Below are 24,884 nucleotides of genomic sequence, written 5' to 3' on the forward strand. Positions count from 1 at the left end.
GCTGCCCCGGCCCTCCCGCGCCGCTCCTGGGCGCGCCCTCTGGTGGCTACTTTGAGGCACTACGTCCGCAGAAGCCATCAGGGTCCTAAGGGGGAGGAGGGGACGTGGGGAAGAGGGGAGGAGGAGAGGAGGGCTGGAGGGCTGGAGGGCAGGAGGGGCCTGGCCCAGATCGCCGCCTCCAGGCATCCTCCCCAGTTTATTGATGCCTCAATAGCGAACCGCGAAGCTGGTGTATTCGTCGAGAGAGAATGTCTTGTCACCACCCCTGGATCTCTGGCCCTCTCCAGTGTCCACAAGGCAGGTGAGGGCTGTCGTGTCAGAACCTTTACCGCGGCAACTGAACTGAGGCAGACATTTTCAAGTCGGAGGCTTTAAGCTGGGCAAACTCCAGATCCTGAGCTGGCTCTGACTCCTCCGGGTGGTGGAGAGCCACCAGCAGCTGGTATGTGGCTGTGCCGAGCATGGCCCCCACCAGAGGGGCCACCACAGGCACCCACCACCAGCCATTACCAGCCCTACAAGAGAGGGACATGAGGCTCTCAGGGCTGACTCCCCTAGCCTCCCCGTGGAGCACTGCGGGCAGTCACAAGAGTGCTCCTGAAAGCAGTTCCTGGGGAGATGGACACCAGGAAGAGGGTGTCTTGGCAACAAAGCAAAGCACTTAGAGAGGAGCCCCCAGGAGAGCCTTGGTCCAGCCTCTTGCCTTAGGGAATTATCTGAATATACCCATTTTGCTGATGGGGTCACTAACGCCCAAGGAGGTAATATGACACACCCAAGAACACCATCCCTACAGTTTCGGTGGAAGGGGTGGAGGGAGAGGAGAAGGGGCAAGAGAGAAAGGGAGAACCAGGATGTAGATGAGGGACACTGTCCTAAGAGGCTAAGAGAACTACGTAAGCAGAGAGAGCTGGGGACCCAGACTCAGAGGGAGGAGAGTGAAGGGACTGCCCCAGGGGAGGAGGCCATGGTCTCCCACCTGAAGACTTCAGGGCCCCATCCAGCCACGTAGGTGAAAAGCCGTGGGCCCAGGTCACGGGCAGGGTTGAGTGGGTACCCACAGTTGACACCCAGGGATAGCCCGATTGCTAGGACTAGCAGCCCCACTGCCACAGGTTCCAGACCTGCAGGCACTCCCTTGTTCCGTGTGTCCACGATGGCCAAGGTGCCCACAATCAGGATCCCTGTGCCCAGAACCTTGGAGTTGAAAGAGGCAGAGGGGCCCCCATAAGCTGCCAGATGATCCATCTGCCCTTTCTCACCCAAGCATCCAAGGCCACCAATCCACGTCATCTGATTTTGTCCAACACAGGCAACTGGGGCGGGGATGGTGCAGAGATAGACCCAACCCCACATCCCAGGGAATCCCAGGGGACAAGAGCAAAGACCGGGGCTTTCCCAGGTCTCCCCCTCGCACTTACCTGATCCAGGAAGCCATTGTTCAGGGACAGATACGGGGCAGGGTAGGTGGCAAAGATGGAGGCCGTCTCCCTGGGGCCAGTCACTGTCAGGTTGCCACCTGTATAATTCTGTAGGGCATCTGCAGGGGAGGGGAACGCCCAGGATTTCCATCTTTGTTCATGCAAAACCACTGCAAGGCACTCCTGGCCACACGCAGATGCTCCCAACCATGTTACCGTAGTAGACAGCGTAGGTGGTTCCAGAAGCACAGAAGGCAGAGAGAAGCTGCACCAAGCAGTAGACGGGAAGCTTGGCCCAGGGGAAACGCCCCAGGAGGCACATTGCCAGGGAGAAGGCTGGATTCAGGTGGGCCCCTTCAAGGATCCAGAAAAGAAAACCACCATCCCTTAAGTGTCATTGCCAGGCGCTCACCAGGTAATGCTGCTGTTGACCCTCACAACTTTTTAATTTAATCTTATTTATTTAAGTAGTCTCTTCTCCCAACGTGGGGCTCGAACTCACAGCCCTGAGATCAAGAGTGGCATGCTCCTCTGACTGTCCTGACTGAGCCATCAGGCACCCCTGGAGCTTGCAACTCTTAGGGCAGATGTCACTTCTCCCATCGTGCGTCAGGAAGCTGAGGCTCAGGGAGGTCATGCAACTTGTCGAGGTCACACAGTAAAGCCCAGGGTCTGCCTACAGTGTTCGTGTCTCCAGGCCCCAGCCAGGCACACTGACACAGCACATGTCTGGGGGACAAGAAGGTGTGGCGCTGCGCAAGATGACCCCAGAGGGCTTCAGGAGGGGGACACGCGAAGACAGCACTTACCTTGCCATAGATCTGTCTAGGTAAGTGGACAAGGGACACACAAAGGGAAGGGGCTGGACCAGGCCAAAGGCATATCTCAGTCCAGGGCACTAGTCAAGCTCAAGGAGATAATGTCCATGAGTCACCGAAGGATCTGCCTTATGCCATATACCCACGCTCACGTGCACGTGCACGTTCTACCCCCTCTGATGACCAGACCCCACACCCTCCTCACCTGAAACGTTACCACCCACGTAGATGGCTATTATAACCGCCAGAGAGCCAGCCAGAAACATGGTGAAGAAGTTGCCTTTGTTTTCTCCGCTGGTGACAGCCTGGGCCACAGCCCCCTGGGTGAGGAACTGGTGGGGAGAGGGAAGATGAGGAACAGGAACCAGGAATAGGGAGCCTGGGGGACCAACAGGGAACAGGGGGAGAGAGGTGGAAAGGCAGAGGTGGAGCCCAGAGAGCTGAATGAACAGGAGGGGTCAGCAAGGAAGGGAGAAAAGCAGACAGAGGGAAGTAAAGGGGAGACGTGAAGGACGAGTGAAGAAAGGGAAGGAGGATGAGAGATGGACAGGGATAGGAATAAAAATTAGGGAGTAGGACAGGAATGGAAGGGACAAGGACAGGGAGAGAAATGATGGGTAGTTGAAAGAAGCGAGACAGCAGGAAGAAGAAATAGAGACACCAGGAGGAGCCGAAAACTTTTGCCCACCTCGGCTCTTAAGTTCCCCCATTAGCCGGCTTACCAAGAGCACGAACACAGCCAGAAACTCTGCCAGGCACTGTCGGGCCAGGTGGTTGCGGATCCGGAGCCGGCCCATGACTTTGATTAGGGGCTGACTTTGGGCCATGCTGAGGACACCCTGTCTCAGGCTGCAACTCTCTCCGTCTGCATGGGCACACAACGACAGCCTGACAGGGGAAACGATAAGGGAAAGACTTTAAAACCAATTAGCTCAGCTCCTGGATACGATATCTGCACACGTGTGCAGGCTAGGGAGGTAGAGATAACGGGAGAAGGTCCAAGGGCATGCTCTGTGCATGACCAGAGCCTGGAGTTTGCCCGGACCGTCTCCTTTGTCATCCCCGTTCCTCTCAGGGGTAACCTCCTCCTATGCCGACGGGTTGGGGAAGTATCCCGCGTCAGTGCTCTTGGCCACAACCTCGAAAGGCAGCGCTACTGCTCCCACTCTGCTCGTGAGGGTCTTGAGAGCCTCAGGACTCCCCTCGGCCACACCGCTCCTTAGGGGCTGTCTGACTCTCCACCTCCCACTGCACAGGGCCTCTCCTGTGGGATGTGGAGCGTCTCCCCCAACCATTTGGATGCTTAAAATAAACCCCCCTCACTGAACGCTTGTACTGCCCTCACGCGGAGCCTCACCTCGGTCAGGAAGTGCTCTAGCTCTGTCGCCTGCCGTGGCTCCAGAGGAGCCTTCACACCCACGCTGAGCCCCTCCTCCCCTTCTCTGGGTGCTTGCCACCCTGATTCTGCACACACAGAGCCACTTCTTACTTCTTTTTTTTTTTTAATTTTTAAAAAAAATTTTTTAAAGATTTTATTTATTTATTTGAGAGAGAGAGAATGAGAGACAGAGAGCATGAGAGGGAGGAGGGTCAGAGGGAGAAGCAGACTCCCTGCCGAGCAGGGAGCCCGATGTGGGACTCGATCCTGGGACTCCAGGATCATGACCTGAGCCGAAGGCAGTCGCTTAACCAACTGAACCACCCAGGCGCCCCACTTCTTACTTCTTATCGCAAGCCTCCAATTAGGTTCAGTCAACTATGAGTCAAGTTCTAGACCCTGGGGAGCAGGGGGGAGCAAGATACAGTGCCTGTCCTCCTATAGTGTATGTTCTTCTGGTAAGTGGAAATATACAATTAAAATGCTGTATAGAGTTTATGAGTTCTTGAGAGCTGGGCCGTGTTGACCCACGGGCTCTAGCACAATCCTGGGCACTTCTGTAGCAGTTCTTTACTGGGTTTAGTGGGTACCACTTTGGGGCCAATGCACCATTTCCCAGCTGCTGATAACACACCACTGCTTCCCTCACAGGAACGCCTCTCATGGCCTGAGACAGCCTCACCCAAGGTGACATGCCCTCTTAGGCGGCCCATGCCGACGCCTGGTCGACGCAGGGATACAAAGACCTGGCCTTTTTGCCTCAATGTAGAACAACCCTGAAGAGTCACTCCAGCTTCAAAGTCTTCTCTTGTAACTTCCTTGGGTCAGTCACCTCTTTAGCCTAATCCTGCCTCCTCACTTTCTTACATGTGTATCCCCTGAGGGCGCTAGCACCCCCAAGAAACCTTGTTCACGTCTCTTTTCATCTTAGTCTTTGCCCAGGGAACCCATTCTAAGACAGTTGGTGTCAGGAGTGGTTCTGCAAACTCTAGAATGGAATCTGGGTGATCACTCACAGGCTGGTTGACAAGAACCCTGTCATGGTAGTAGGTAGAATATGGATAGTCTCTAGCTTGAAGTGATGCAATGACTAAAATTGTCAGCAGTGGTCAGTTGGAAGCAGTTACTGGTTGAAAGGATATCCACTAGTGCAGTATGTCGAGCACTGGAGAGGCCAAGGGAAATGGTCACTACGTTCCGCAGAGCTGGTCGCCAAGCCAAGGCAGACCACAAGCCAGCGGGCTCCCTTCACAGCATTTAAGGAAAGCCTAACCTCTTGCATCCAGTGGGCACCAGAGTGGAGGACCAGCTCAAATGTGACTGTAGGAGTAGCAGAGCTTCAGAGAGGGTGGAATTCTTAGCCTCACTGGGTTTCCTATGTCAGGGTTACAGTCCTAAAAGAGAAAGGGTAGGATCCTGACACTTGAGATAGGTTACATCTGGGTAGATGCAAATGAGAATCCTGAATCCCCAGATTCCTCTGAATCCTCTCTCAAATCATTTAGATTTTCCTTTCCCTCTAGTGTTCTGAAGTAGTGGGTTTTTTTTCATCCTTGCTATTTAGCATTATGGTGGGTATTTCAGATTAGAAGTAAATATTCTGCACTTCTGGGATATTTTCTTGGTTTATTTCATTGATGGTTTATATCATTCCAGTTTTCTTATCTTTTTTCCTTTTTTATTTTTTTTCCTTAAAAAATTTTTTTAATTGAAGTATAACAGATATATAACATTGTATTAGTTTCACGTGTACTTTTTTCCTGTTTTCTATTTCTATTACTTGGTCTTTCTGGAGATTTCCTCAACTTTGTCATCAAAATCTTTTTATAGTTTTTCATTTCTGCCATCACATTTTTTTTTTAAACTCCTCAAAGTTCATTCTTTTTTTTTTTTTTTTTTGAAAGATTTTACTTATTTGAGAGAGAGCAAGCAAGCACAAGCAGGGCGAGGGGCAGGCAGAGGGAGAGGAGAAGCAGGCTCCCCACTGAGCAAGGAACCCGATGTGGGACTCAATCCCAGGACCCTGGGATCATGGACCTAAGCCGAAGTTCATTCTTATTTATTCCTTTGTAGGAATATCTTCTGGCTTTATGGATCTATCATCTCATATTTCTAAAGACATTAAAATGTGCCCTTGCTAAATTTTCATCTTTCTGCAAATCTGTTCCTCCCAAGTTGCTTCTCTTGTCTGTACGAGTCCACCCTTCATGCTGTACACTATCCACAGATGTCTGGTGATGTCCAGCTCCATGTATTTATGGTGATACTCTGAAAAGCTGATTCGAAAAATCAGTTATAAAGGCACCTGGGTGGCTCAGTTGGTTGAGCATCCAACTCTTGGCTTTGGCACAGGTCATGATCTCAGGGTTGTGGGATTGAGTCCTGCGGTGGGCTCCACACTCAGCAGGGAGTCTGCTTGAGATTTTCTCTCTCCCTCTGCTCCTCTCCCCCACTCACATGTGTGCTCTCCCTCAAATAAATAAATAAATTTTAAAAATCAATTGTAGGGGCGTGTGGCTCAGTCGTTAAGTGTCTGCCTTCGGCTCAGATCATGATCCCAGGGTGCTGGGATCGAGCCCCGCATCGGGCTCCCTGCTCAGCGGGGAGCCTGCTTCTCCCTCTCCCACTCCCCCTGTTTGTGTTCCCTCTCTCACTGTCTCTCTCTCTGTCAAATAAATAAAATAAAATCTAAGAAAAAAAAGTAAAAAAAAATAAAAATCAATTGTATTCTTACATACTAGAAGTTAGGGGGAAAAAAATGGGAGAACATGTTCTACTAAATACAACTAGGCAATTTTAAAATGTGAGTAGGCACAGAGGCAGACAGAGTAACAGAAAAGACAGAAAGACCCAGCACGGGGATCCATGTGTATTTGTAAGTATGTGTGTGTGTATATAAAATATATTCATAATATTTGTACATACATATGCATATGTATTTTTCCAAATAGAAAAAAATGAAGCTGGTCCCCTGGTTCATACCAAATAGGAAGATAAAATCCTAGTGGATTTAAAAACCTGAATGTAGGGGCGCCTGGGTGGCTCAGTGGTTAAGCGTCTGCCTTTGGCTCAGGTCGTGATCCCAGGGTCCTGGGATTGAGCCCCGCATCGGGCTCCTTGCTCAGCCGGGAGTCTCCCACTCCCCCTGCTTGTGTTCCCTCTCTCGCTGTGTCTCTGTCAAATAAATAAGATCTTTTAAAAAAAAAATTAAAAAAAAAAAAAACCCTAAATGTAAAAAGCAGAACTAATAAAACTTAGGATAAGTAAAGGACAGCATCCTTTTAACCTTGGGTTGGGGAGATTCCTAAAAGATATAAAGAGCACTAACCATAAAGAAAAATATAAACTTGGCTACAGTAAGTCAACTTCTGTTCATGAAAAGATATAATAAAGAGAATGAAAATACAAAATTTCATTACTATATCTTTTCTTCTTTGTTCTTATGATAGGCTTCCTTAGAAAAATCCCTTGTCATTTGAGTCATTTCAAGGAAACAGAGGTAAATGAATGTGCAAGATCTGCCACTCTCAGCCACAGTGCTAAAGTTTGTTGTTATTTTTTTTAGAAGATTTATTTATTTATTTGAGAGAGAGAGAGCATGCGAGCACGAGCAGGGGCAGGGGTAGAGGGAGAAGCAGGCTCCTCACTGAGCAGGGAGACCGACGCGGGGCTCGATCCCAGGACCCTGGGATCATGACCTGAGCCGCCGGCAGACGCTTAACAACTGAGCCACCCAGGCGCCCCTTCCTCTTTTTAGAATCCAATGCATCCTTGTGTAGAAATTTTCCTGGAATTGTCTCTAGTTATCCCCGCTGTAAGAATAATCATTTTCTTTTTTTTTTTTTTTTTAAGAATAATCATTTTCTACTGGTACCTGACCCTCTCTATCAAATCAGGTTTTGGAAGTGGAACACAAAATTAAGAAATAAGAACACTGTGGGCCGAAATAATCTGGGAAGCCCTGGATGGTACTAGAAAGTGGAACAGCCTAGACAAAACCAAGACCAAGGAATTAGCATAAATAAACGTTTTATTAGTCAGTTTGGGTGAGTCACATACTGACATACCCCCAACTCACTGTTTCACACACCCAAGGCCCTGAGGTGGCAGGAGCAGAAGGTAAGCCCACGGATGGTGAGCAAAGGGTGGACAGAATCTGAAGGCCTCTGAGGGTTAACAAGGCTACCGGGACCGGAACCAACGTCCTAGGAATAAATCCAGGATGGAATAGGCATCATCCAGGGCTGGAGGTGTTGGTGATTCTGGATCTAAGGAAAAAAGTGATACACATAGACACACTAAATCAAAGAGAATGAACAAAGGACAAGGAGAGGAATAATTTAAAGAGTAGAAAAGTACGGGTTCCCCTTTCCCAAGGAAACAAGAGATGGATCCCTTTGATTCACAGACTTTACTTACCATCTCTAGGACTGCCATCTGCTTCTTGATGGGTTACTGTGGTCTCTGTCCGGCCCTCACTGTCCACCACAGTCCGGCGCTCCTCTACTGTCTACAAGGAGAAGCCCGAACCATATCTCTAACATCAATAAAGGTGAGTTCACTGGTTTCTTTACCTAGATTGCTCTCTCCATGGCATCCTCTGGCCACAGTTCCTTCTACCCCTCTCTTCCAACTCACCCCATCTGGCTTAGTGATCTTGGTCACAGAGACGCTCTTGAAATAGGATTTGGGCTGGGGCTGCAGAACTGGGCCGAGGCCCTCCTGGGAAACCTGGGAATCAAGATCTAGAAGGGCAGAGAGAGGAAACACGAAATCAAGAGTCCAGAGAAAAGCAGGGGCCAGGTGTGACAAGAAACTTCAGGGAGGGAGAACAGAGGGCACATTAAATGGCCACTCCCACCAGACTCACCATTGTCTTCTCTGGCTCTAGAACGGGGGGTCATAGGCCACACATCATCAAACTGTAGAAGAAGGCGAAGTAGGTGAAATGATACCTTTCAATCTGTATTGCAAGTATTCCCAAGATCCAAAACTACCTTTCCCCGGGAGAGATAATTCCACTCAGAATAGCTTTCTGTACTCACCCTTCTCCCTTCTTACCTATTTTATCTATACTTCTACCAAAAGGCTCTCCTGAACTGACACTTTTCTTTCTTTTTTTTAAGATTTTATTTATTTGAAATAGAGAAAGAGAGTGAGCATGAGAAGGGGGAAGGGCAGAGGGAGACAGAGAAGCAGACTCCCCGCTGAGCAGAGAGCCCGCTGCATGGCTCAATCCCAGGACCCAGAGATCATGACTTGAGGCGAAAGCAGACGCATCACCGACTGAGCCACCCAGGCATCCCTGAAATGACACTTTCTATCCCACCCAACAATCTGCCTTATCCCAAAATAATAAAGACCGGTGATTTTTTTAAAAAGATTTTATTTGAGAGCGAGCGAGCATGCGCGAGTGTGCATGAGTGAGGGGGAGGGGCAGAGGGAGGGGGGAAGCAGGCTCCCCGCTGAGCAGGGAGCCTGATGTGGGACTCGATCCCAGGACCCCGGGATCATGACCTGAGCCAAAGACAGACGCTTAACCATCTGAGCCACCCAAGCGCCCCAAGTGATTTTTTTAAATTTTTTTTTTTAAAGATTTTATTTATTTATTCGACAGAGAGAGACACAGCGAGAGAGGGAACACAAGCAGGGGGAGTGGGAGAGGGAGAAGCAGGCTTCCCACTGAGCAGGGAGCCCGATGCGGGGCTCGATCCCAGGACCCCGGGATCATGACCTGAGCCGAAGGCAGACGCTTAACCATCTGAGCCACCCAAGCGCCCCAACTGATTTTTTTTTTTTTTTTGAAGATTTTATTTATTTGACAGAGAGAGACACAGCGAGAGAGGGAACACAAGCAGGGGGAGTGGGAGAGGGAGAAGCAGGCCTCCTGCGGAGCAGGGAGCCCGATGCGGGGCTCGATCCCAAGACCCTGGGATCATGACCTGAGCCAAAGGCAGACGCTTAAAGACTGAGCCACCCAGGCACCCCTGATTTTTTTTTTTTTAAAGAAAAAGCAGAACTCCCATCCCTGGGCCCCACCCCCCCAAATCCTACAAGAAGCTTAATACAGAAAACAGATAATAACAGTAAGTGGAGAGCCTAGGATTCCAACCCATGTCTGTTAGATTCTGACAAGCCTCCAGTCTGTGCTCTATTAGTTGTCGCCCACAGGCTCTCACTTTGGACCCAGAAGCACTCACCACACCAAAAGGTCTCTGGGAGCCCCAGTCTGGTGCTGGTTTGGGGGATTCACTTCTTGCATCACTCTCCAAGACCCCCCCAAAGATCCTGGGCTGGTGACTGTCTGGATACTTAAGCATTGAGTCCCGAAGTGTCTGTCCCTCCCGTCGTCTCTCACCAGGTGTCTCTGACTCAGGACCAGGACCTGGAAGTTCTGCAGAAAGAGGCCAGATGAATGCTGGGGGTGAGGAGCACTTGGGCTCTTTACAACCCTATTGATAGTCTTCTCACACTTCCCACCCCCCAACTACCCTCTTCAGGCTCCTAATTTCACCCACCAACCCAGCAGAAACCACAGGTTGTCCAGGGACAGCCACACACCAGGAGGGCGGGAAGGCAAGGTCCAGGTCCCCATCTCGCTGAAGATGTTACTGAAATCCCGAATTAGGTCATCAAAGCCGAAGTTATCATGGAAACGCATCCCTCCTCCTGGGCTGAAGCTGAAGCCAAAGCCAAATTCCTCGGGGGGCTGGGGGCCCTCAAACCTCGAGCTCCCACGGCCCCACGTGGCTTCTTCTTCCTCGTCCTCATCGTCCTCATCTTCATCTCGAGTCATCCCTCCAAAAAAGGGCTCTCTGTGGCTGGGAGTGAAGGCAGATTTGACCAGAACGTCAGCACTACCTCAAACCATACAATCCGCTCCCAGGTGGCGAGTGGGCCAAGGGCAGGCGGGGTCTGGAAAACCGAGGTGCGGCTGAGAGGCGGGCCGTGGGGTCTGTGCTGTGTTTTCGCCTTTATCAAGCAGTCCTCACCTCGCGGCTCCCCCGCGTCCCCGGCCCGCCCTGTCCCCGCCCCCACAGCCCCGCTGTCGTCCCCGCCCGGGCCCCTGCTGCATCACCCCAGACTGGAGAAAGGCTTAAACTGCTGTTAGTCCTCCTCTCCGCGGCCGCCCAGGTTACTGCCGCGGGGTGAGCGCTCAGGGTGCTGACTTCCGTCCTCTCCGCAGCAGGTGAAGGAGTGACGAAGAGGATGGCTTCCCAAGAACTGGGTGTCAGGGGTCAAGCTCCCCTCAGAAGACCCCACCCTCGTCCGATCCCGACCCACTCTAACCTCCGAGGTCCAGAAAAGCCGAAAAAGCCCCGAAAGAGATCAAACAGGCTCATCCCCGTTTTGGGACTCGAACCCGCGGACCCCACCGAAGCCCATTCGCGCCCGGCGGCGGCCTGCGCTGCGCAGCCGGAAACGGAGCGAAGCGTCGGGCCACCTGCCGGAAGGCAGGCCTGCGACCCGGCACGCTGTCGTAAAAGGACCATCAGCACGACGCGGGCGGGGCGGATCGCCCCGTCCCGAGCCGCGGGCCAGGCGCGAGGGCGGTGGGCGGGCGCCCGCGACTTGCCGCTGCCCGGAGCGCCCGCCTCCTCAGCCGACCCCTTCCCGCCCGCCAGCCGGTGCCGCAGGGGCTTCGAGGTTGTGAGGCCGCGCGGGACCGGCCGCCGCCGCCGCCAGGGGGCAGTCTCCGCGCAGCCGCGCCCGCCCGCGAGCTCGGCGTTTGAATTCCCGGGTCGGGGATGCAGGGACTTCGCGCCCTCCAGCTCGGGCGTGTCGTACCCGCAGCGGAGTCCTGACCGCTCTCTGGGCAGGCTCTGCGGCTTGCGGGGCGGAGGCTCGGTGAGAGCCAGGGAAACCCGGGGAAGTCTTGCGGGGGGAGGAGTTTGGAGCTGTAAGTAATACCCTTTGCTCGTTCCTGACTTTCAAGCCTCTCCTTCCCTGTACCCCCATCCGCCCCCGGCCTTGGTCTCCAGACCCCTCCTTTTCAAGGGGGTGGCAGTAGCCACGCACACTAAGCACCCAGAAGCAAGAACTGCTGTGGTCGACCCCCAGCCGACCGCATGTTACCCTCCCTCCTTTCCAGTTCATTTGCCTGGACCCGTCTACATGACACGTCGACTCTCCAAAACCGTGTCTTCCAGCTCCTGCTTAATCTTCTCCCTTTCCACCGGCTACCTGCTGTCCGCTCCCTTCACAGCCCGAAATCTGCTGCAGGTGGAGCAGTTTCTGCAGGAAATGAACATTTGCGGCGGTTCTTTGTAGGCTGTGAAATCCCTGGGGGAGGAGGAGAGGGAATTCCCATAGGGCAAGATACCGGCAGCACATTAAGGGCCAAGAGCTCCTTTTATTCCACTGCCTTCTATTCCATCGCCTTCAGAGCCCCCCGGGGGCCCAGCGGGACAGAATCATCATTCACCAAGCTGTTGACGAGACTGTCCTAGACGGATCAAGAATGGGCAGACGCTGAAGGTAGAGGTTTTCTTTTTATATATACAAGACACATTAATCCATTAAATTTGAGGACACAGTACAAAAAAAAAAAAAACACTTCAACTAATTCATCTGACAATGCTGTTCATATTCATGACGCCATTTTTTGTTGTTGTTTTGTTTCCTAATAATAAAGGAGGAGACAGGGCTGTTGGGCTGATATATATTTGGGGGTCCCCCCCACCCACCTCACCCATACACCACCAGGGTGAACAGGAGGAGGAGAAGGAAGGCAGGGCCCACAGCAAAGTTTCATAATCTTGAATGCAAGGGAGGAGGAGGAGAGGAAAGGAGAAAAAAAAAAAGAAAATACAAATCCTATAATACATACAACAGAGTGGGGATGGTATGGGAACGGGACAGACATGAAGCTGAGGCATGGGGTGGGCCGCTGGGGGTGGGGGGGGCAGCGGACCCCCCCCCCATTCCTTTCTCTCTTTGATGCTGTTTCCGTAGTTGCCAGGCTGAGAAGCCCTCTCAGAAGATGGGACCGGGAGAAGAAGAGGGTCAGGGCCTCAGTTGGCCCCCCAGCTGTAGCTGTTGTAGGCAGACTTGTTGGTCTGGGGCTTCTGCGGGATGGAGCTGGTCTGGCTACGTTGCCCGCTGCCCGTCTGCAGGGAATGGGACGATGATGAGGAGGAAAAAGGTGTCTAGTTAGTGGGACAAATCTGTAACATCTTTAGGTGGAGATCTGGAAGCTGTCTTGCTCTCCCATTCCCCTTGTTTAGAAACTACTCTGAAGTTTACTTCCCAACCACAGAAGATTTGGTTTCTACAGCTGCTAGAGCACCTGGGACAGGTAAAAAAGCCTCTTCAACCTTTAAACAGGGTAGCAGTGTAAAGATGGCAGGATACCTTTGGAAGGTAAGACTGTGAATGAGTTCTACCCACTTTCAATTCCACCTTCTCCCTCCACCCCCACCTACACTGCTGAGAAAAGGCTACTCTCTCTGGAGAGAATTATGGCCTCTTGGAGAGGAGTGATCACATGGTGATTTCATTTTCATTGATCCCATGAATACCTCAATTTGGGAAGCTGTCTTTGAGAGCAAGGAAGCCCTTGTCCCAGCTCCCCAGCCACCTATGATGGAGGAGAGGTCACTTGTCCACCCCACAGCTCCCCACCCCTACCACACAGCACAGCTGAGAGCCCACTGCAGGCAAGGTAGGAGAGACAGTCTGAGGCCCCAGGCTCCAGATGCTGCCCCAAGAATGCTTTCCATTCCGGTAACCAAGTGTTTCCAGAGTCAGGGAAGGGCAGAAAGAAAAAAGAGGGCGCTGGGGAGGGGAGGACAAGAGAGGGACGGGAGGCCAGAGAGCTCAGCAAGGTGTCTGTGTTCGTGTGTCCTGATCTGTGATTGTGCAGCCTTTTCAAGTTCCCTGAGGCTGTGGAGGTGAAATGGGGGCTGGAAAGGAGTGGGTTCAAGCACATCATCATTCAGTTTCATTACCTGCTCCTCCTGCTGGCGCTGGCAACAGAGAATCATCTGCAAATATGGTAGCTGAGGCAGAACCAGGATATATGGAAAATAAAGGGACAAACTTTGACAATAGAACTCCACCATTAGAAGGGAAAGCTACAATGTCAGGGAAGGGGGGAGGCTGGGAGAGGTCAGAGGGTAGGTGTGACCCAGGTCTGATGGGATGAGGGCAGCTGCGCTACCGGAGGTAGAGGAGAAAGGTACCAAAGGAACAGAGCAAAGGAGGTTTGAGCCTGGCCCCTTCTCTGACCTCTCCTCTTGCCGGCGGCTTGTGTCATGTGCACTGTGTCTGTATGTGCTGTGTGCCCATGGCTGGCGCTGGGAGGGCTGGGTGAAGGTGGTGAGGAAGGGTAAGAAAAGGGAAGGGGGGGCAGTTTTAAGGGACAGGAAGGAAGAGGAAGGGAAAGGAGAGGGGGAGGGCTATTACCTGGCCATCCTGCTGCAGGTGATGGTGGAGGATCTGGGAGTGCGGCTGCTGATGGGGGGTCAGAATGTGCATAAAGGGGGCAGGTGGGTAGGCAGCAGCTGTGGCCGGATTGATGGGCCCCCCACTTCCTAGGGCTGAAGGCAAGTTGAAGGAGGCAGCAGGAGTACCGGAATGAAAACCTTGTTTCTCAAAGGACTGCTATCCAGTGGGATGGAGGAGAGACAGTAAAAGGGGTCAGCAAACCAATCCCTGGAGTTTCTGGGCCCAAGCCCCGCACCCACCGAGAGCAGTACTCGTCAGAGGAGGAGCACTGCACCTGGAGCCAGGTGCTCGGGTCTGTCTCCGCTCTGCTCTTTAATGTGTGATCCTGAGAGAAGGACTCCCTCTCTGACTCCCGCTTTCTCACACATAACACAGGGGTGCTCCTGACTTCCAGCTGCCAGGACCGCAGCAGAGGGCGGCTGTGAGCGCGCTCGGGACTCTACCGTCACCCCCACCCTGCAGCTGGGCCCGTCGGTGGCCAGGTCTCAGCCATGAAGTGCTCCACCCTAACTCCTGTTAACACTTCATGTATCAAACTTAACAACACCCACTCCTTGTTTTCACAAAGAACGAATGAACCAGTTTCCCTTCATTCCACACTTGTTCCCTTGGAAAGTTGCAAGAGGCTGGCAGTGGGTAAAGAGAGGACAGTAGTACAGTGAGTCCCACACATGTCACAGCGATCTGCCACGCCTCATCTTCCTGTCACACTTCTCTTGCTTTTTCTCAGAGGGCTGGATTTAGACTTCTTTGAGAAACTGCAATCTAGAGGCCATTCGTCTAGGGTGGGTTTCCTGACGCTTCTCAGCTCGTGCGTGCTCACTGAGCTCGACATTGCCACGCCAGCTCCTCTCTGGCCGTCTCCCTCCACTTCTCCCCAGAGCTAGGCACCTACCTGGGTTTTGGAGTACACAGAACCCGAGATATCTGGCACGCCCGTGTTACTGGAGGTGACTGACACACCTGGGGGAGGAGGAAACAGACAGGAGGATTAGCTCAGCTAGCTGCTGGCCCCTCTCCCGGCAAGGAGATGGCGTGTGCAGCCTTCCTAGCTATCGCACTGCAAGGGAATGCTGGTCTGCTTTTCCACCTCAGGTCAGTCCTGAGAGATGAGAGCTCATGACCCAAATCTCTTGCCCTTTCCAGGTATGTACTGAGCATGTGTGTGAGAAAGCGAGGTGAGTTGCTTTTTGTGGGGCAAGGGGATATAGCGAAACCCCACTAGCATACAGTTTTCAAAATACTTTTGTACCAAAGCCCAAAAGAAATGTATTAAACTTTTAATGTCCATTTTAAATCAACCCATCCAGACTCCACTCAGTCCTGCTCCCGAAGACAGGTAGTCTGGGCTCTTTCTGTTCATGAAGAGACACTTTTGGGCTCAGGATCCATGCTTTCACAGCATAAGGTAAGAGCTCAAGGAGCAGTCCAGTCCAACCCCAAGAGCACGGTCCATTCTCGCAGTCTCAGCTCCCCTGGCTTCTCCAGTCCTGGCTCTTCTAGGCTAGGTACTTATGACTTAAAGAGCTGACACAAAGGTACATTTCCAGCTAAGTAATTTAAGCCTAAGCATGGGGAAGGGACAGGGGTTAGGAAGGCAGTGGGGTAGGCTATCTCCTACGGTCTACATGGAATACAAAATCTGACGTCCTCATCATTTACAACTTGAGCTTCTCTGTGAGACACAGGCTCTGATCCATGCTCCCAATAACTTGCGTGTTTCCCGGCGAAGAACTCCCTACAACCACCACCACTTCAAGGAAACCAGTTACCACTCCTCATCTTAATTTCTACTCTCGACACTGAAATACACACACTGTACCCTCGGGTATGGAGCCATGGGTCAGGGAGACAGGAAAAAGCCATCAGATAAAATAATCTAGCATCTTACTAGAGAAATTTTATGCCAAGATTTGAGGGAAAATAACTCAAATTTAAAGCACACTTTTAAAGATACATTCAATCTCATCACATGAGATAAAATGAAACTTCAGAAAAACTGTATCCTTGGATCCTTCTCTCCTGCTGTTAGGGGCACTTTGATGGAAGAGTTTTTTTAGACACTGTGCTAAAGTGACCAAATCACAAATGCCTCCCAAACCCAAGAGCAAGTCCCCCTTCAAACTCCAGAACCCGAATCCTCCCAATGCCTAGGACAAAGGCAGCCCTCAAAAGTCAAGCCCTCCTTGGAGAGCTACTGCAGGATCTTCCCAACACAAGTGGCACCTTCACCTGGAAAGCCCTCCCACAGCACAAGTCCAGATGGTTCCATGGAGGAGCCAAGAAAGAGAACAGAACTACAGAACCAGAGCGTGAGAAAACATTGTCCCATCTCCAAAGCAGCAACTCTACACCTCATAGGCACTGAAGGAAAAGAAAGGGATGATACAGGGACAAATGGGGGTAGTCTGACGCCCTCCCTCTTCAAACCCCACGTGCCCTTACGCACATCACGGGTAATGGACATAACTTTAAGAACAGTTGATTAATGGAAAAGGCTAAGCCACCAAGGAGGTTTGTGTGGAAGGGCTGAGAGTGAGGTGGGACAGAAAGGATACAAACATTTTTGAGGGAAATCAGAGACAATGACTGATCTTTACTGAAAAGGTTCAAACACCTTGCAGACACCCAGGGTTACCCCATGCTGGATGAGAGAAACAGCTAACTGGCTTCTCAAGCTGGGTGGTAGGGAGGAATTCAGTTTTAGGTTGCCAGCCCCCCTCCCCGCAACCTGGTCTCATTCTTTCCAGAGCCTGGACTAGCTAAAATCTAGCTTCTAGTCCTGAGGCTTTAGTCTGGGTATTGGTTGAAGGGCTGGAGATGCAGGACAAGAGAACACTGCAGCAGCCCTAACAGCCTGAGTGTGAGCACTAGACATAACGGGTGTTGGCTTCCCCACTTACGCTTCACCAGTTACGAGAAAGCTCCTCAGACTGGAGTTCTCTTGCTTTCCTTCCAACAGTCAACGCCCCGTCTATCCCCCACTCCCAAGCAGTGACAACCACACTGATCTGATGTGGAGACAGCATGGAGGACAAACAAGAACCAACATCTTCCAGCATGGCAGCCCCTGGGGAAGCTGGTCACACTCACAGGAAAAAATTACTCGAGGGCTGGGAACAAGTACAAAGGAAGTGGAACATCTGGGTTTCCAATTAACCAAGGATGGTGTTCTCACCATACAAGTTAACTCTGTAAACCAAGGGGTGATGGTGTACTAGCACTTGGATTGAGTGGGGATAAGAATTTCCATAGTCAGGGAGAAGTGTAAGCAAACCTCTCCCACACATCCTTAGCTACAACCCACAAGTGCAAAACAACGAATAATCCACAACCCCTGAGAAGCGTATGGAGGGCCGAAGAGTAAGAACACTGTTGCAGGCCAGCACAGTTTCCACAGCTGGAGTCACTAAAGACTTTAACAGATCTCAACCGGCCACCTGGCCTGGGGCCTTGGAAGCCACTTCCCTAAACCAGCTCCGAACGCCACCTCGTCTGCCTTTCACATGACAGGACCAAGCTGTTTCAGGCCTTTCCCTCTGCTTACATCAGAGGCAAGGGGAAGACCTACGTGGAAAAGAGCTGTAATAAGCATGGAGAATCAGGGATTTTCTACAAAATCACTTTCTTTACCAGTCAATCAAAGGGCTGGAAACTGAGGCTGCTTCCCCTCTCCCACCTTAACACAATCACCATGACGAGAGGGTAACAGTTCTTAGTTCTTTGGCTATGCTGGGGTTTGACTGAAAAGGCCCCCCTCCACCCGTCATCCACGGCACAACATTGGCTCCTAGTGTCCAGACAGACATGCACGGAAAGAACGCCAGAGTTAGCTAAAGAAATACCACAGTTTATTGAAGACTACAAATATTTTGTTACAAGTTGAAACTACATGCCTTCCAGAAATCAAAAGCAACAGCAGGTGTGTGCATTGACGCTTCGGAGGTGCTGCACCGCTGGAACTCGAAATGGGTAAGACAGGGTCAGACACATGGGGGAGAGGGAAATGGGGGAAGGGCAAGTTCAAAGCCCAGAAGGCATCCACCAACTCATTTCCCCAAGCCACGCAGGCATGGCCTCAGCTCAGCAGGCTCTCCTCAGTGGTCTGGTTTCTGAAACAAGACTTCAGTGCAAATTTATACACACACACAAAACACAGCCCCCAGCCTTGGGCCAAATTAGCTCTCTGCCGTCCAGAAATGCTTGTAAGGGGGTGGATATTTTCTTCCTAAAAGGAATCAAATACATAAAAATAAATGAATTTAGAGGTTGATGAGGAATGGGATGACAAGAGCCCTCTGTGGGATTGGGAACTGGGGGTGCTCAAAAGACTGTTATAGCAGGTTTCTGAAATCTTAAGGGGAATAAGAAACTAGGATTTCCAGAATAAGGTATGCCATTCTTTTATATTATCACCTACCTCTTAAAATTCTTTAATCTGGTCCAGCTAAAACTTAAATCTAATCAGAATGGGGCCACTCCAAGTCAGAAAGCTTACAATCCTCCCCTCCAAGGATTAGGGTGCACCTTGCTTGGTAAGAGGGGCAGCCACAAGGAGTGGGGTGTCTCAGGATTTCTCCAGGTTTAATCCAGACTCACTCCAAGTTGCTCCAACACAGTTCAAAGCTCTGCCTGTTTGTTAGTTCTCAGACCTATTGCCCTCTGTGCTCAGCTCAGCTTCCCAGTTATTGAAAACCTTGGGCAACCGACCCACCTGGAGTCCACACAGGGGTGAAGAACACAGATGCAGCTCCATCCAAATCACCATGAAAGCATAAGTGAGCTTAGAATTCTGAAAAACCCTCAACCCCAACTCTCTGCAGCTGCAACAACCTCATCCCCATATTTGTCTACGTAGAAGTCACTGAAAAAAGTAGATGGAACTCCTCCAAAAGCGGAGTGCAGATCTCAGGTACAGGAGCCAGGGCTAGACTAGGTGATCTTTTAGGTCAGTGCCCATTCAGAGGATTCCTACATTTCCCTCCTGCCATCAGATACGCAAACAGACTTTGCCAAGAGACCAGCCATACAAAGGAGGGATCCTAAGGTCTCTCTCTCCCTCTCTTGAGTACTCATACCCCATGCCTTTCTCTCCACATGCTAGGTTTCCCAGCTAGGGAACAAAAAGGAGCTGCATGAGAAAGGAAGTGTAAGGCAAACCCGCCCCACTCTGCTATTCAGGAAGCACCTCGCTGCCCGTGCTACCAGTGCCGGACATGCTAGTACTGGCCTCCACTGACGTCTCAGTAACATCTTGGGGCCCCTTGCCCTGCTTCCCACCCAAAGCTTAGGCCAGCCAACGTATTCTAACAGCCAACACGTGCCCCAGGGTATTCCCATCTCGAGTGCTGGACTCCTGTTCTTACATCAAGCACCTCTGCTGGTGCTGCTTGGATAAACACCCACATCAGTCACACATGAAAAATCCTACATGGAGCTGCTAGCAGCACACCTCACCACCCCTGTTTTCTCAAGCACCATGTCTTCCTCCCTGAAACTCATTCAGTCACATCCTGTAGAAACCACGGACAGCCAGGGTCAAGGTGAGCTTACCAGTGTTATATCCGTGAGACCCATATCCACTTGGCTGTTGGAAAGGGGTGGCCGATGCATTCACACTGACATTCACACCATGCTGCTTGGAAGAGGTAGGAGCCACCTGAAGACAAAAGGGCTAGAAGTGAGGTGACATGGTGGCAGAGAACCATTCCCCCGTACCTGTCCTACTCTAGGGATTGGGCATTCAGATGGCTACCATCCTGAGACAGGCAGACCAGTCTGCTTAGTGAAATGGGCTCTCTACAGAGCTTTATAAAATCTACCGGTGAAGTCAAGAAATGGTAGTTCAAAGGAAGGGAAAGTGGTAGGTAGCAGCTGGTAATGAAGGACAGTCTAGGGCACAAAGCTGTATGGGATCACATCCCCTATCCCCTCTTTAGATAATTCTAACCTTTATCCCAATACCACCAATTCCAGCCCCCCTCCCTCTGCCAGGCCAGAAATAGGCCAGAGGTGGAACTGTCTCTCCTCATCCATTATTAAAAAGTCATCTAGCCTTGAAGGCAGCTAGGATAGTGTCTGGGGGCTGGGATTCTTCACCACCACAAGGAAAGACCAAGCCCAGGTACTCACAGGGAACACAGCAGGCCCGTACTGGAAGGTGCTGGGGAGGCCCGGGACCCCTGTGTAGTACGGCAGGCTGGTGTAACTATAGCCAGGAGGCAGCGCCGGGTTCAGGAAGGTCTGCTGCGTGGTGTGGTGAGTCTGAGTCTGGTTCTGTTGGGGCTGGGCCAAGGTTGTGGCCGGGGCTGGGGAGGAGGCATCCCCACGGCCAAACTTTGTGAGGTCACCTACGGCAGGAGAGGCTAAATGTATCTGCTGCTTCCTTCACCCCCAACTCCAGAAGACCCTGATCCAAGACTGTTAGAGTTCGATTCTTTGAATTACGTTTCTTTGTGGCAACATTTAGCACTGCTGAGCACAGTGCTAAGTCAAGCCAAACATCGGATGCCTGTACAATTCTGTGGGAGACAGACCCCCAGAACAAAGCTCCTGCATGATTTCTCTGCCCACTCCTATCCTTCTGGCCTTCCCCTGCTTCCCCTCCACGAGGAACACTCCATGCTGAACTCAAAACACATTAACAGCTCAGGAAAAAAGCTAGGTCAAAGAGGACGACAGGTCAGGCATAAAAAGAAGGATCATGGCCTAGCAAGGCACTAAGACTGCCACTGTGAGCAGGGAACAGGAGTGGAGAGGAGCAGAGGAAGGCCAGTTCAAGCACTGTACTTCCTGGCAAAGACTGGAGAATGACAGAGAAAACTAAGGCAAGATGTCACCTGGAACCACAGGGAGACAGCAAAGTGGGATGAGAAGGAAATCATCTTCTGCAGCATTCCAGATCTACCCACCCTGATTCATCACATCCATTCTATACCTTCTGCCAAAGGTCTTAATTAAAGTAAGAACTGGGTCCCTTCTTGCTATTAATCAGGTTTCTTCCACCAATCCCAACACACTCTCCCTTCATTCGGCCCCATCCCAGCCATACCAGAATAAGGGTTGCTGGCCAGGCTACCATCCCTCCCAGTCAGCGGAGTGGTGGGCGTGGGAAATGGGATGCTGTAGTAATCCTAGAAGAGAGAAATCAAAGAGCAGACACTCAATGACACTCACTCCCCAGCAGGAGTAACAGCAAAGCACAATGTTGGGAGTGCTGCAATTTATCCAGCCACTGATTCAGCTGGCTAGGGCTGGCATGAACTCCAAGTTACTCTGGCATACACTGTCCCCCTTGCCTGGACACAAACAAGCACAGTCAGGCAAGGTCTACGGGTATGCCCACCAGGAAACACATCAAGTCCGTCGGAACTAATGATATTCTCAAATCTTTAGGTATATCCCTAACAGTTTACTGCTACTGAAAAATAGATTGCCTTGGGGCGCCTGGGTGGCTCAGTTGGTTAAGCGACTGCCTTCAGCTCAGGTCATGGTCCCAGGGTCCTGGGATCGAGCCCCGCATCAGGCTCCCTACTTGGCTGGAAGCCTGCTTCTCCCTCTCCCACTCCCCCTACTTGTGTTCCCCCTCACGCTGTCTCTCTCTCTCTCTCTGTCAATTAAATAAATAAATAAAATCTTAAAAAAAAAAAAGAAACAAGAAAAATAGATTGCCTTTCTGTAATTCAAAGCACCTGACACATACGGAAAAAGTATCCAGAGAGCTCCAGAGTACTCTGAGCTATAGATTAGGTTAAAATTTGTTTACTTCAAAGAACTCAACAAGTGATTAAAAAGTTACCTTCAGTTAAAACCACTTCCCAAGTCCCTGTGTTCTAGGAGGTCTTGAGAATCAGTCTGTGTGTGGAGGTACAGGCTGGGGAAGGGCTAAGCCTGTGACTTATCAACTGAACACCTGAAATAATCCCTCAACAGTAAGGTGAAGATCGCTTTCTTTTCCAATGCTCTACACCACATACTCACCAAGGGAAATCTTGTCTGAAGCATCTGTAAGTCATCATAACCATATACTTGTGGCTGGAAGATACAAACACGTAACAATATTAATAGGAACTGGTTACCATCGGAGCAAACCAAGGTGCTAAGAAACACGATAAGTCATTCCTAGGAAGAACAGGACATAGATTACTTGTATCAGGTTCCTTTAAGAGGAAAGAAGTGAAGAACAAAGAGATTAAGTGATTCCTGAAAGGTCTTAAAGCTTTCCTTGAACTACATACCACCCTGATTCAACTAGACTGCATCCCTCCGCTCTGGCAACAGCAGGACAGACAGGAGCCACGTACAAACAGCCTGTTTTACTCTCTATTCTATCAGTCTTTGTCATACCCTTCAAAAACATGGCTTAAGATTTATCTCTTTCAGTAAGGATTCACATTTTACTCTTGTTTTCTCTAACGTATGGGTACTAAGGTGGTACGGTTATTAAAAAATGGGTAGGGGTGCTGGGTGGCACAGTCAGTTAAGTATCCATCCGACTCAGTTTTGGGTGGGGCCATGATCTCAGGGTCGCGAGATTGAGCCCCATGTTGGGGTCTGCGCTCAGCACTGAATCTGCTTAAGATTCTCTCTCTCTCTCTGCCCCTCCGGCTCATGCGCTCTCTCTCAAATAAGTAAGTAAAATCTTAAAAAAAAAAAAAAAAAAAAGTAAAAAACATTACTGGATGTTTCCTCTGTATGATATTCACCTAGACACTCTTGAGGAGCAAGAATGCGTGTCTTTTTAAACATTTCAAAATAAATACCCTTCATCTTAACAGACACCGAATCAAGGAATTTGATAGAAGAAACACCAGGACAAAAAGCTACCAATGTCCATCACCTACTCTCAGATAGTCCCCAGATCGGGTCAGGGAACTCTGCTCTGACTGGTCAGAGCCAGCAAAGACCCTCCAAGACAGGGAATCAATCCAACCAGAGAAAATAATTCTCTGAGAAACGGAAAGGGATTCCAGGTGGACACTCTGGCCTTTAGCTTCAGAGGCCCAGAATCTGTGTTTCATGCAGAGAAAACACACAATAGAAGAAATGGCCTTTGTTTAGTCCTCCCCCTCTAGAAATGATTAGTTCTTCCCAAAGTCAAAGATTAAAAACCTGTTTGCTTACACATGACAGCCACTCATTTATTTGGTATTTTAATTATAGTCTTCCACCTGAAGCCAGAGCTGTAAAGAGTAGCCACCTCACCTTCATCATTTGGAGAAGGCACTTCGGTCTCACTTACCGGGTAGGCGTGTAACAGCCCTGGAGCCATAATGTACGGATTAGGCAACAATGGCGGGACCCCAGGAGGGAGGTTGGGAGGAGCTTTTCCTAAAAAGAGAAATCACTTTTACCCTGTCACACAATTACTTCTCAATCCTCTGTCCCAGAAGAATGCCAGCCACCTTCTACCTGAAGTTGTAGCAACTGAGCTCCGAGTCGAGGCTGTGACGGTGGAGTTACTGCTGAGGCTGAGGCCCAAGCTGCTGCCGCTGTTGAGACTGGAGGAGACACTGACCACCGGGGGAGGCGCAGAAACCGTGCTGGATGCGGTAGAGAAAGTGCTGGAGGAAGAATGGAGGTTCGCCTCACTGTCCACGCTTGTGTGCTTAAAAAAGGGGGAGCAGTGAAAGACAGGAGGAAACAGTGATTAGCAAAACAGGTCAGGAGAGAGGCACACTCCCTTCTGCTGGTGAGAGCACATCAGCCGCCCAATTAAAAAGGCTGCGGCAGAGTTCTGGGTGCCCTCTGCCAAAGGAGCCAGAAGAAATTACTAATTATCCTCCAGCTACACATTTCCCAAGACTCACCAGGCAGGGGTGGTTAACAACAGACCCCCTGCAAATCATCCCCCGTCAGAGAGGCACAGAGCAAGCGGGGACAAACACCCCAGAAACCAATGCTGGCTGGCCAACGAACGGTTTAAGTCAAGGAAATACATCCTAGTCTTCTCTCCCACATTCTCCTTCACTAGTTCAGCAAGTTCTGATGAATTTGAACCTCAAATGGTACATCTGAGGAAAAAAGAGACTTCTAAGGAAGCCTTAGCACTCATTACCTTTCCCTGGTTTCTGGCAAACCAGACACCTTTGCCCAGAATGGGTCTTCCTCACCATCTCAGCCTAATTCCACAAATGGTTGTTCTAAATCACAAGAGTGAAATCAATGATTTGATCAAAAGTTTTCATCTAGCCTCCACTTTCATAGGATGCCCAGACTCACACTGATGATTTTCAGCACCTATGTTCAGCACATCCCAGGCCAAGGAATAAGAACAGCCACCCCAGTTGAGAAAGGGACGTTCTTACAGCATTTATCAGAATATACAAAGCCCTACCTACTTCAGTGTGAGAAGAAAAAAAAGTCACACAAAGACTCAGGAGTCACATCCTGGGTTTGGGGAACTGGCCCACAGCTCTGCAGTATTTCTGGATTCTCCTGCCTTGGCCACCTCGTGAAGAGATTTCCAAGAATCCCTTCTTGAGAAGTGTAAGAAACCACACTCCCTCTCTTGCAGCATCACACTTACCAAAAGAGTGGATGTCGAAGTGCGCCCAGAAGATGTGGATGACGAAAGGGTATTTTGCTGCGTGGATAACGTGCTGCAAAGAAGAGGATGCCATCGGCCACAGAGCTATGATTATGTGACCTGGAGCTTCCGTCAAGAACACGGGTGAGGAGATGAGGTGGAATATGGGACCAAGGAAACCTGAGATCATGGGGAGCACAGTGGCCAGCCGAGGGCAGGGAGCAGACACAGCGAGAGTGGCTGCTGAGAAGGGAGAACAGGCCTCCTGTGCTTCTACTTCCCGTAGCTTT

At 50.6% G+C, this 24,884-nt stretch overlaps 3 protein-coding genes and 1 non-coding gene across 15 annotated transcripts in view; all 4 read right to left on the bottom strand.

Annotated features, from left to right (window-relative positions):
• Window positions 1-28: 28 nt before the first annotated feature.
• On the bottom strand, window positions 29-3,066 carry AQP10 (aquaporin 10). The gene is made up of 6 exons (XM_032398719.1): window positions 2,962-3,066; window positions 2,445-2,571; window positions 1,638-1,775; window positions 1,422-1,540; window positions 980-1,197; window positions 29-515 (listed from the first exon to the last, which is right to left on the bottom strand). Exons 1-6 carry the CDS (start codon window positions 3,064-3,066, stop codon window positions 326-328), a joined length of 897 nt encoding a protein of 298 aa, XP_032254610.1. The 3' UTR covers window positions 29-325.
• A 4,565-nt stretch (window positions 3,067-7,631) lies between these two features.
• HAX1 (HCLS1 associated protein X-1) lies at window positions 7,632-11,064 on the bottom strand. 2 transcript variants are annotated; one of them, XM_032398652.1, is made up of 7 exons: window positions 10,908-11,064; window positions 10,179-10,438; window positions 9,818-10,011; window positions 8,488-8,539; window positions 8,256-8,362; window positions 8,037-8,127; window positions 7,632-7,885 (listed from the first exon to the last, which is right to left on the bottom strand). In XM_032398652.1, exons 1-7 carry the CDS (start codon window positions 10,958-10,960, stop codon window positions 7,800-7,802), a joined length of 843 nt encoding a protein of 280 aa, XP_032254543.1. In that variant the 5' UTR covers window positions 10,961-11,064; the 3' UTR covers window positions 7,632-7,799. The 2 variants fall into 2 exon arrangements, with proteins under 2 accessions (XP_032254543.1, XP_032254544.1); XM_032398653.1 differs by lacking the exon at window positions 10,908-11,064 and adding an exon at window positions 10,696-10,897.
• Window positions 11,065-11,729: 665 nt separating this feature from the next.
• UBAP2L (ubiquitin associated protein 2 like) overlaps window positions 11,730-24,884 on the bottom strand; it is a 40,360-nt gene continuing 27,205 nt past the window's right edge. For 3 of the 11 annotated variants that reach the window (XM_032398615.1, XM_032398616.1, XM_032398614.1), the window contains exons 18-25: window positions 24,595-24,667; window positions 23,478-23,673; window positions 23,308-23,396; window positions 22,047-22,100; window positions 21,118-21,199; window positions 20,199-20,416; window positions 19,620-19,725; window positions 17,896-18,294 (exon numbers count right to left, since the gene is read on the bottom strand). In XM_032398615.1, the coding sequence (XP_032254506.1) occupies window positions 18,245-18,294; window positions 19,620-19,725; window positions 20,199-20,416; window positions 21,118-21,199; window positions 22,047-22,100; window positions 23,308-23,396; window positions 23,478-23,673; window positions 24,595-24,667 (868 nt within the window). In that variant the 3' untranslated portion in view covers window positions 17,896-18,244. Of the gene's footprint in view, window positions 12,728-13,567; window positions 13,619-14,024; window positions 14,223-14,961; window positions 15,030-17,895; window positions 18,295-19,619; window positions 19,726-20,198; window positions 20,417-21,117; window positions 21,200-22,046; window positions 22,101-23,307; window positions 23,397-23,477; window positions 23,674-24,594; window positions 24,668-24,884 lie in introns of those variants that run through there. The other 8 variants (XM_032398613.1, XM_032398611.1, XM_032398607.1 and 5 more) reach the window with 7 other exon arrangements.
• On the bottom strand, window positions 21,269-21,409 carry LOC116628402. Its single transcript, XR_004298620.1, has one exon. It is a non-coding gene; the product is annotated as a small nucleolar RNA SNORA58 (small nucleolar RNA).

The sequence above is a fragment of the Phoca vitulina genome, unplaced genomic scaffold, assembly GCF_004348235.1.
Source record: "Phoca vitulina isolate PV1807 unplaced genomic scaffold, GSC_HSeal_1.0 scaffold118, whole genome shotgun sequence".
Classification (NCBI taxonomy): Eukaryota; Metazoa; Chordata; class Mammalia; order Carnivora; family Phocidae; genus Phoca; species Phoca vitulina.